This window comes from Octopus bimaculoides, chromosome 20 (assembly GCF_001194135.2).
Source record: "Octopus bimaculoides isolate UCB-OBI-ISO-001 chromosome 20, ASM119413v2, whole genome shotgun sequence".
NCBI lineage: Eukaryota > Metazoa > Mollusca > Cephalopoda > Octopoda > Octopodidae > Octopus > Octopus bimaculoides.
In genome coordinates this window covers 47,397,533-47,409,017 of record NC_069000.1, presented here as the reverse complement: position 1 = coordinate 47,409,017, position 11,485 = coordinate 47,397,533, and the positions used below count along the sequence as shown (strand labels likewise).

The window sequence follows — 11,485 nt, the reverse complement described above, 5'->3', positions numbered from 1 at the left end:
TGGTGGTGGTGGTGGTGCCACTACTGCTGCTCCTAAAGGTACTGGTGGTGGTGGTGGCGGTGGCGATGATATGGGTACTGAAGAAGATCCAGATGTTCATGGAGACGAAACTGGTGGTGTTGGTAAGTGTTTGAAGTCTTTGGCTTGAGAAAGTAATTAACAAGGAACCTGGAAGAGGTTGACTGAAGGAGTGAGACCAAGGAGGATGTCGTGTAAAAGGTTGGATGAGAATCGAATAGAGTTGGCTTAGTAACGGATGAGAGCTATTTTACTTGTCCAATGGAGTTTGGCAGAAAAGAGATGGAGAGAGATTAAAGGTGTTGGAATTGAGATGCAGTGGACTTCATGCTGACGTGTCAGTTGAATCTGGAATTATTAATCTATCTCTGTTGGTGTGGAAAGAGTCTGACAAGCTGTGTTGAATGACCAGATGATGATGGATTCAGACAATTGTTTTTGCTGCAAATCAGAGGGAGAATCCCAGTTGGTGGGGAGGGGAAGTGTAATGCTTAGGGTTGTCAGATGAGGGAAACAGCGGAGAGCAAGGGAATCCGAAGAGGAGGATTCACATAAGAAATATGAAGTGTTTCCAATATAAACAGTGGTGGTCATAGAATAATGTCTGAGAGAGACACTTTGAGGTTGAGAAATAAAATTGGTTTAATGGAACCAGCAAAGAGGTGGGATAGTCAAGCAGCAGATGTGCTGTTAATATCAGACTAATTGTATTAATTAGTTTAGTAGTAAATAGGGATTGTGGGAAGGAATGGCCATCATTTTATTAGCATGTCAAATGGTTGCCTGCTTCACAATCTCAAGGTCACATGTTCAATCCCTCTCAGTGACATCTTGGGCCAAGGTTGTTTTTTTTTTACCATTGTGTTCGGTCAAACCATGTTTTAGGAGTGAAATTAGTAAGATGGAAGCTGTTTTAGATGGATTTCAAAGGTAAAGAGTGTCTCTGGAATCATCAGACACTGACATGAAGAATTCAGCCAAGTGAACTACTGAATATAATGCCAATGACCTTTTGATGGTGGGAGGGTGAAAAGAGGTGCCATAGTTCTAAAGAAATGGCTGCAAGAGAAGCTTTTAGCTTAAGTTTGAATTCTCAGATGTGGACAAAGTATTTGACTGTAGTTGGATTGGTAGTGAATAAAGTGAAGAGAAATGGTTCATGGGAGCAAGGGTGGGGATGGGGGTGTACTTAGAATGTTAAATTTGACAACAGAGATTTAGGGCACAAATAAGTGTCCACTAAGGATCTACTTGCAGCCCTTTTAAAATTTTGGCTAATATGGTATGTATGTATGTAGTAGTTGTTGGTGACAGGAAGATTCCTGCCTATAAGCATTTCTTGAGTTTGTCTGAAGAAACTGCACACTTTTAAGGTTTCGTCTAAACCAGAAGACATTTTCTATTGGGAAGTGCTGCAACTGGGCTTGATTTAACTCTTAACATGGGAAGGTCATTTGATCAACTATTGCATGGGTGTAAATGTTGCAACTGCTTCATTATCGATTAGATGTTATCATTGCAGTCGTGAAAAGTGTCATCTCAACACAGTTTGGGCTGAATGAAACAATTTGTGGGTGTAGGTATTAGCTTGTGGTCTGTGGCCAGATGTTCCCTCTTCCTCTATATATAGCAGTTCCTTTGTGTGTGGAGTATCTGTCTGCATATGTCTGTCAGTGTATGTTAACGTATTCTTATAGAATGTTAAATAAATGCAAACTTGTCTTATTTATTTCAGAGGCAACAACTCTTTACGGAGAAGATACCAGTAAGTTGTCTTTTTGTCCAAAATATTTATAGAAACAGAATAATGTATGGAGTGTATGCTACAGATTCAATAGCAATCTAACAATTGTCAGTGATGTAAACCTCCTTAGATGTTATGTCAGGTCCCGTCCATACACACAGCATAAGGACCAACAAATACCTATTTATGGCTATAACTTTATCAGTGAATATTATGAGGTCCCTTTATTCAACACATCCCGTGTTAGTGCCTCAAGAAAACAAAACCAGTAGACTCAGTAAAAGTGGATGGTAATAAGAATGGCACTCATGCTGGTGGCCCGTAAAAAGCACCCACTCCACTCTCGGAATGGTTGGCGTTAAAAGAAGGGCATCCAGCTGTAGAAAGTCTGCCAAATCAGATTGGAGCATGGTGTAACTATCTGGTTCGCCAGTCCTCAGTCAAATCGTCCAACCCATGCTAGCATGGAAAGCGGACATTAAACGATGATGATGATGGTTTATATATATAGTAGGTGAGCTGGCAGAACCATTAGCATGCTGGGCAAAATGCTTAGTGGCATTCTGCCTGTCTTTTTGTTCTGAGTCCAAATTCCACCAAGGTCAGCATTGCCTTTCATCCTTTTGGGGTCAATAAAACACTGAGTTCAATGTAATTGCCTTAGCCCCCCTCCCCCCACAACTTGCTGGCCCTGGGCCACAATTTGAAAGCCAATCAATATATATACACAGTCTGTTCAATTTACTATTTTAAGTTTCATGTTGTGAAAATACAATAAACTGGCAAGCTCTTATTATTATTATTATACCTGATGTTTCCAAGCAATCTTTCAGGCCCAAATATACAACATGGCTGCTCTTTTAAATGTGTGTGTGTGTGTCTGACATTACATGATAGTTGTAAATGAATGACCCTCTCATATAAGCAGTATCATTTCCAATATTCTACAAAAACGTGCCTGACCATGGGGAAATATTGCCTTTCTTGGAAACAGGTTGATTGCAGGAAGGGGATCTGCCTCAGTAAATTCCATCTGACCTCTCATTGGAAAGTGGACGTTAAAATGATATCACACACACAAATACAGTCAATCCAAACAAGAAGCAAGAAAAAACAAAAACGCAAGGACATGGTACAAGTACTGTGTTATTGGACATTCAGGAAAATAAAGAAGATTTCACGTTTCGAGCAGAGCTCTTCATCAGAAATATAGAAAAAGTTTAAAGAGGGAGAAAGAAAATTGCCAATGATACATACGTGGTAGGTGTTATTGGTGGCGACAAAAAGGGAAAGAGAAAAGTGGAAGTAGAACAGAAGATAGGGAGGAGGAGGAGATAAAGTGGGTCGAGTCACAGAGAAATTGTAATGATTTCCCCAATCAAGGTGTAGAGTGGCATAATCTGAATGAAGAAGAAGAGTAATCTGGAGGTACATTTCAGGAATTAAGGTACTCCAAAGTCAGTCAGGAGGCCAGGGTCCATGTGAACATGTGGTATATAGTCAATCTGAACAAGCAAGAGAAAAACAACATGAGGACGTGGTACCGTGTTACTGGACACTCAGGAAAGGAAATATATGGAAAAAGCTATCTTCAAAAATTACTTTAGTAGCAGACACACAACAGTGACTGCTGAAGAGCCATGAAGATTTTCTGACTTGATAAAAGGATTCTGTTATAACCAGCAGAATATATCTATCCTTTGATGCCTTGCACTCACCTCTTCTTCGGCAATGGCTGTATGGTCAACCAATACCTTGTTAGTGGAACTGGCAGACAAAAACTATATGGAAGCCCACCAGTATATCATTACTATATTTATCCTACACCAGAGCAGCATCCAATTAATAACCATCTCATAAAATTACTTTGGAAGATGGGAATAATGAGCAGGAGCCATAATAAATAGCAGAGGAGCCTTTTTGAGGCACCCAAAAACGTTTCTCATAAAAAAGAACTTAAATATAAATCCTTTAAGATTCCGTTGAATTAGGTACTTAAATAGAAGCAGCTTACTTGGTCAGTATAATCTGCACACCCAAACAATATTAATTGAATACTGAATGTCAAGACTCCGTGCAGTGGGTATTTGTACCTGATATTCCTGCCGTGTGTGCAGACAATGCAACCCAGCCAAGTGAAGATATCTGCCCTTGGTAATTCAGACCTGTACTTTCTATAGTATTTCCAAAGTGCAGATTCCAAGTTAGGTGAAGAGAATATGAATGAGTAACAAAGATGTACAAGTGTCAATTCATTATGGCCATTTCAAGCAGCTCCATTTGATTGATTAATGAAAACATTCCATCAATTTGAAAGAAACCATTCTCATCAGATGACCACATAGACTTCAAACATAAAGGATAAAAAATAAAGTTATATCCTTTGTTTGAAGTCTATGCAGTCATCTGTACATCTCTGTTGCTCATTTAGATTCTCTCTCTCTCTCTCTCTCTATATATATATATATATAGGCACAATATCTCTGTGTGTGTGTGTGTGTGTGTGTGTGTGTAGTCTCAATTTATATGACCCACCTTAGCTACATTTTTCTATAAAGAAGGCAATATTGAAATGACCGGATAAAAAATATAACTGAACTGATTTTTGTTAATTTGATATATTTCTTATGCTTTTTTATTTTTTTTTTAGCATCAACTGGCTCCAGTGATGGTAAGTGACCACTAAATTTTGATTGAATCCCAGTTAGGGCAACGATGGTCATAGTAGTGGGGCACATTCCACACAGGGGATAGTGTTAAAGGCTATACAGAATTGCAGTTAAAAAAGTGGTCCAGAAGTTAGTGTTATTTGCTGTAATCAAAAGAGTGGAAGAAGTGTCCAGTGTCAAGTGAAGGAATCACTGTTCACTTAAAAAACTCTGTCAATCATTTCCATGTAAATGTTGAAACAGAAGGAATTATTAGAAATATTATTTTGATTATTGAGAGAAAAGAAATGAATTTTTAGAGTAATAATAGTTGTAACCCTGGAAATATTGTAAGCGGTAATATAACAACTGTAACCAAGTGGTCACGAGTTCAAAACTTACTCCTGCTGTTGTGTTAAATGCTAAGGTATAATATTAACTCTTCTTGTCTGAGTTTACATGAATGACAATGAGTTCGATTATGCCTCAATGGTTGAGTGAGTTGCATTATTTTTACTGAGCTGTAAAATATCCATTTCAGAATTTAGGGACTGAAAAAATTTTAGTTTATACAAACATGGTCATCTCTTGAAAGGTTTTATACTTCAAGAGTTTACAGCAGGCAGACTTTGCTGTTAGCATATTCCACCTCAACCCACCAAAATGTTTTTTTTTTCTTTTGTAGAAATGTGTTTTATGATAGAGACTAATTGAAGGTGTTTTTTTTTTTTGTTTTTTATTTCAGCTGCTAATTCTCTACTGATGGTGTGCAGTACAGGGTTGATTATGATGAATATCATTCAGACATGGCTCAAGTGATCCTGTTTCCCTGGTACTCTTCACTGAAATTTAAATATTTCTAGTTTATACCTTATGGAAAAATTCTAAATTATTAAAACATTTCAAAATCAAGTATTTCAGATTTTATATTAATGACTTTCTAAATAACTGGTTGAATATTTTGTAATACTATTTTCTGGAAAATAAAGACAATAGATTCTCTTGGAATTGGTTCCATGGCTGTGAGGTAATTTATGTTTGACTGCTAACATGGTCATGGGCCATAACACTTGAAGGATAATTAGTCTTCAATATGAAGGACATCCAACTGGAAAAATCTATGCAAATGTCAAAATTTGCATAACCCTCCAACCCATTACATCCTAGAACGAAACATAATAATGAAAGTAATGTTTTTTCTGATAGAGATGAGAAAGTCTTGTAAGAATGTCACTTGTCCTCATTCTCTAAAGTTGAGAGATGCTGCTTAAATCTGTATGTGATGTCTTTAAATCTTGCCATAGGAGCTGGTTTCAAGACTTTAAAGCAGCTGTGTGTTTGAATATTGCCCCAACTAATTCCTCACCAGGTCAACATTTAAGAACATGGGCCCATATTTTTGATCCAAGAAAACCATTTGGTCTCAAAATCTTCTGCTGATAAACTTTCAGGGTTTTCCTGTAAAAAGTAAATAAAAGATACAGCTGTAATGTTTGGAGTACATGTTGGATGTGAGTACATAGAAAGAGAGTACAGATTATTAGAAGTGTTGTAACAGTATGTGTTATGTTAGGAGGAGAAATGTTGACGTCTGCTCTTTTGTGATTACAGAGTAAGTCTGTTCAAATGACTGCACTACTTAATATATACATATTTGTTTATTTGAAGCTTCACAATGTCGCTACTCTGAGTTTTTCCATTCTTTATTCTTCACATTATTTTCTTCGCAGTGAAGAACGGAAATGAAAAACGTGACGAAGTGAAATCCCAGCTCGGAATCCATGAATAAACTCTGTTACGCATATTGAGTCAGTTTCTTCTCTCCTTTGCAACCCTCAACACCCGCACACTCACACGTGTAACTACATGCACTCACATAGATACAAAGAGGCACATGCAGGTTTATATATTTACATGTTTGTACATGCACGCGTATATATATATATATATATATATATATATATATATATATATATATATATATATATATATGGCTGTATGGTTAAGAGGTTTGCTTCCCTATGGTTTTGGGTTCAGTTCCTGTGGTATCTCTTGGGTAACCATCTTCTACAAGCAGTAATATTTATTTGCAATCTTCTACACAAGGAGGAAAACATTATTTGATGAAGGTGGGTGACAGAAAGAGCACCCAGCTGCAGAAAATCTGCCTTCACGAATCCTGTTTGATCAATGTAAGCATGGAAAGATAGACATTACAACAATGATGATGATGGCTGCAACAAGATTATTGCTCTCTTAAAGCAGCCCAAATGTGGTCTTTTAGACTCCTATACTTTTTCATACAGATGTGGCAATGATGGGCACCTCTTGCAGCAGGTGTTCATAGTTACCACCTTCACCGACACTTGGCTTATGTTCCAGCATTGAAATTCATTGAGTGTTTGCTTTTTCTTTTTTCTTTGGCCATGGTCAGCCATTGTATGTAACACACAGCAAAGGTGACAAAAGGCCTTGCACAGAGCTGATTCCTAAAAAGAACTAATCAACATCATTAGACGCAAGTTGCAGGTGTTACATCAGAGTTTGCTTCTCCTGAGATGTCTAAAGACAAGGGGGTTTCTCACTCCTCGTTGGGGAATGACCATTGTTGACTCTACTTGAGTTTGTGTCCTTTGACAGGTTTTGTATTTTATATTGCAGGGTCTTTAAAAGCATTGACAGGGTTGCCAGTCGCTGATAGCCTGGACTGGGTTAACGTGTGTGTGTTTTACATATTTAGACTTTGAACCCTTTAGCATTTAAACCAGCCCAAATATTCTTCTGGTTTTATGTTCAAACCAGTCAGATCCAGTCTCTCACACCTACTCTATGAATAAGCTTCACATTTGACAGAATAATCTGAATGCTAAAGAGTTAAAAAGCATTTCTTTTATCTGAATGAAACATTCACCTCGGAAGACGAATGTTGAATTTTCATCCACCTGTGTCAGCCATTTATGAGCAGATAACAAAAACGGAGCAGGGCTTGACCAGCCAATTACAGCCAGAAATACAAGTTTTAACATGTTGCATAGCGATTCTCTTGACCAAAATAGAAGAAATTTGAAATAAATTAAATTTATGGTTCTCTATTTGAGAGGAGAATGTCACATATTAATTGGAGTTAAATGCAGAGAATCAGACATTTTTTTCTTTGCTATGGAACTACTTGAAAATGTCAAATCAAACATTTTTTCCACAAAATATATTTGTAAAACAGGAGTATATTCTTTTATTCTTGGACGTGTTTCAGCCAGGTGGCTGTGGTCATGCTGGAGCACCATCTTATAATTCTAAGGAAACAATCAGCTGGCACCTTGGCCATTATAGACTCTTTCAATATCAATCCATGTGCATTATTATAGACTAAGGTCAACTTCAGAGTCAGACACTGGGGTTGATGCAATCGACTGGTCCCTTGTCCTTACAAAAATATTTCAGGCCTTGTGCTTATAGAAGAATGGATTATTCTTGTTATTAAAAATCCTTTGAATCCTGCATTGTGCCATATCTTGCCAAGTGTCATCTTGATCCCTGAGGAAATGACGAAGGGCTCGAGAGATGCGTCAAGCTAAGTAGAATCTGTGTTCTCCATTATTATATAAATACATGAGCGAGTGTATATCATTCTGTTTGGCCATAGTGATACGAATAACCATGCAATTCATATAAAAGATTATCATCTGACCTGTTGATTGACCAGTTTGTCATCTGATGCTGGCAATTCTGTGTTGTAACCAAGATCTTGTGACACAACCTGTATAAACAAAATATAGAAGAATAATGAGGAGAAATTCCAAAAAGATTAATCAGTTACAACAATTTTAGGGAGGATTACATTTTCTTAAGTCAGTTTCAGGATTTGAGCATAGAAAGTGGAGGGTTGTGAGGTCTTTAGGGTCGTGTCGAGGGTTACTCAACTCGCTGGTGCCAGGAGAAAATGCAACAAGCATGCTGTAAAATGGTTTGTGATAGGAAGAGCATCCATCCAGCCATAAGATCTAAACCAAATGACAGTTATGACCAGTAGTTCTAAGAAATGGCCCCACACATCCAACCCATACCAGCATAAAAAGCAGACATGGTGATGATGACCAGTCCCAGGAAGATGTAAAGTGAACATCAATGGGATGAAAACACAGCAATCTACAGCTTCTTCAGAGGGGGGGTCAGTGTTAAAATAAGAGGCAGGAATGTCTTGATACTACAGGATCCAGGGCTGGACTCTACCTTCATCAAAACCCTTCTCCCTCCACAGAAACTGAATCTTAGTCTTTGATATGGGAAAATGAAGGATTCAAAGGATTTTTAAGAACAAGAATAATCCTTTCTTCTATAGACACAAGGCCTGAAATATTTTTGTGGGGACGGGGGACCAGTCAATTGCATCAACCCTAGTATCTGACTGGTACTTATTTTACTGACTCTGAAAAGATGAAAGGCAAAAATCAACCTTGGTGGAACTTGAACTCAGAATGTAAAGACAGACAAAATATTGCAAAGCATTTTGTCTGATGTGCTAACAATTCTGCCATCTTCTATAAATAGTAATAAAATGTTTTCTTAATATTGACCAACCTCTTTGATTGTTGTTGTGATGGATTTGCCAATCTGGAATTGTTCAATTGCTGAATTGACCTGGAAATGAAAGAAAGAAATATTTGAAACCAAATTTAGAATATTTTAATTTACAATGTCATTTGTTATCCTCTCATAACATCTTGTGGTTTAATGGGAGGCTGGAGACAAAGGGATACATTGCATAATATTTTGTGGTTTAATGGAGATATGAAAGAACATCTCTCTTAGCATTTTGTAATTGTGAGGTGGGTGGGTGGGAGTGGTTTTAAAACTGGGAGAAAAGGAAGAGCATCCAGGTGTAAAAACTTGGCTGAAATAAACTCCCATCCAGAAAAACAAACATTAAACAACCAGACAAAGGATGTATGTCTAAATTGTGAGGAATTTCACCAGAAAACACAGAATATTGTTTGGAAAAACAAGAAAACATGCATCGTCTTTAAAACAAAATATAATATTTTGGGGAAATGGAAAACCAATTCCTCAGAATTGAGAAATGGGGAAAAGTTTAAAATATTTGACTTACCTTGTTAAATAATGTTTTATGGCGTTTCTTAACAAAAGATGAAGTCGTCTTCAAGGTGTGTGTCAGTAAAGAGCTGATGGAGGGCAAAATGGGAAATGAATTTACATCGTTTCCAGTTTAGATAAGAAATTAAAACAAAACCCACAAGTTTTCAACATTTCAATGATTACTACTACTACTACTACTACTGATTCTACCACTGTTATTGCTATTGCTGCTACTGCTACTACTACTACTACTGCTACTAATAATAATAATCCTCTCTACAATCGGCACAATGCCTGAAATTTTGAGGGAGGGGGCTAGTCAATTACATCAAGTCCAGTACTCAACTTGTACTTGTTGACCCTGGAAGGAAAAAAAAGGCACAATGAACTTCAATGGAATTTGAACTCAGAATGTAAAAAGCCAGAACTATTGGTTCTGCTATTTCACCTTTTGCTACAAATAATAACAACAGAAATTGTTCCAAATGTTGACACAAGGTGAGCAACAGTTCTTGTATTCCTTAAAAAGGGGGTAACATGGCAAGGCGCATCTCAGCTGTGTAAATAGTAGGCAGCTTGTGAAACGCTTTCCCATGTTTGCAATGATCAAAGTAGAGTTTTCTATGGATCCTCTCTTGTTGCCGTGCCATCACTTTGTTTCCAAGCAACGTAATAATCTCCCTGTCTGTTGAACAACGAACAAGCTGGAGATTTTCATGTAGAGAACGGCAGACAAACGGAATCGTTTGAAGGAAACTTTCTTCTATGCAAGAAATGCTACAATGTGTCAAGACATGTCAAGAAACCTGGACATGTTGGGGGACATTAAGTAAAAGATACGGTCAGGAAGTCATTGTTTGCAAAACAGAGAATGCAAAAGAAAGACAAACTCATGCACACATATATACACATATCCACACACACGGGCTTGGACTTTTGTTAAGTGTTAGGACAGAAACAGGTTTACTTACGAACATCGATGAAGACAAGTTAGATATTTCAAAAGCGTGACATCTGGTTCTGGACTGTTGTGGTCAGTGACACCTGGCCAAAGACAGTTGTAGTGGTCAGCTGTAGATGTGGTCTCTGTCTGTGGACAGTTGTGAAGGTCCTTAACATCTGGCAGTAGACTATTGTGGTGGTCAGCTCTACATGTGGTCACTGGTTGTACACAGTTGTGGTGGCCAGTTGTGGATGTAGTCTCTAGCTGTGCACTGATGTGACAGTCAGTGACATCTGGGTGTGGACTATTGCAGTGGTCAGTTGTAGCTGTAGTCTCTGGTGAATAACAGTTAGTCAAAGCCATCCAAAAGTGGACATTGATTGGATGAAGTATCAGCAGTTTATGTAAGACTTTCTTGTTTTCTGTGGCCAATGGACAAACAGAAGAAATAGAGACAAGCCAAAGGGAAAACTCTGTGTGTGTGTGTGTCCATCAACACAAATGATAGGATGGGGCATGATCCAGCAGCAGAAATAAATGTTTTTAACCGCCCACCCCACCACATTGGGCAAGTTCCTCCACTATAGTTCTGTCAGACAGAAACTCAAAAAGCATGTGTGTGTGTGTTTACATTTGTGCTATTCTGAAAATGACCCAGTTTTGAGGGGTAACACTGTTGTTGTTTGCCCTTGTCAACTGCTGGCTTTCTGCCTTCAAAAAAGTGTGAAATTAAAATATCTGTTACTTGGAAAAAGACAAACAGATCTAGCTTAGCAAGCGGAAGAGCAATCTGATTGTAAAAGAAAGTTTCAAGAATCTATTCGTCTAACCCCTGCTAGCATGGTAAAACAGATGTAAAAATGAATTAGTGTGTGTGTGTGTGTGTGCGTGTGAAATCATTATTCTTTCAATGGCTACTTTTCCATGTTTGCATGGGTCAGACAGGATTTTTTTGTATTTCTACAGCTGGATACCCTTCTTGTCACCGAAATATATGGGGAAGAGGATTTGAAAATGCTGAGGTCTTTTAAAGATGTT

The 11,485-nt window shown here is 37.8% G+C and overlaps 1 protein-coding gene and 1 long non-coding RNA gene across 7 annotated transcripts in view; one reads left to right on the top strand and one right to left on the bottom strand.

Annotated features, from left to right (window-relative positions):
* Positions 1–6: 6 nt before the first annotated feature.
* LOC106882898 (uncharacterized) lies at positions 7–6,214 on the top strand. Of its 2 annotated transcripts, XR_001411048.2 has the most exons (5): positions 7–122; positions 1,754–1,783; positions 4,413–4,433; positions 5,156–5,242; positions 6,141–6,214. It is a non-coding gene; the product is annotated as an uncharacterized LOC106882898 (long non-coding RNA). The 2 variants fall into 2 exon arrangements; XR_001411047.2 differs by lacking the exon at positions 6,141–6,214 and having other exon boundaries at positions 5,156–5,325.
* LOC106882897 (uncharacterized protein C8orf76 homolog) overlaps positions 2,891–11,485 on the bottom strand; it is a 23,771-nt gene continuing 15,176 nt past the window's right edge. For 4 of the 5 annotated variants that reach the window (XM_014933722.2, XM_014933721.2, XM_014933720.2 and 1 more), the window contains exons 6-10: positions 10,476–10,869; positions 9,518–9,590; positions 8,989–9,048; positions 8,099–8,167; positions 2,891–5,868 (exon numbers count right to left, since the gene is read on the bottom strand). In XM_014933722.2, the coding sequence (XP_014789208.1) occupies positions 5,788–5,868; positions 8,099–8,167; positions 8,989–9,048; positions 9,518–9,590; positions 10,476–10,869 (677 nt within the window). In that variant the 3' untranslated portion in view covers positions 2,891–5,787. Of the gene's footprint in view, positions 5,869–8,098; positions 8,168–8,984; positions 9,049–9,517; positions 9,866–10,475; positions 10,870–11,485 lie in introns of those variants that run through there. The other variant, XR_008266374.1, reaches the window with a different exon arrangement.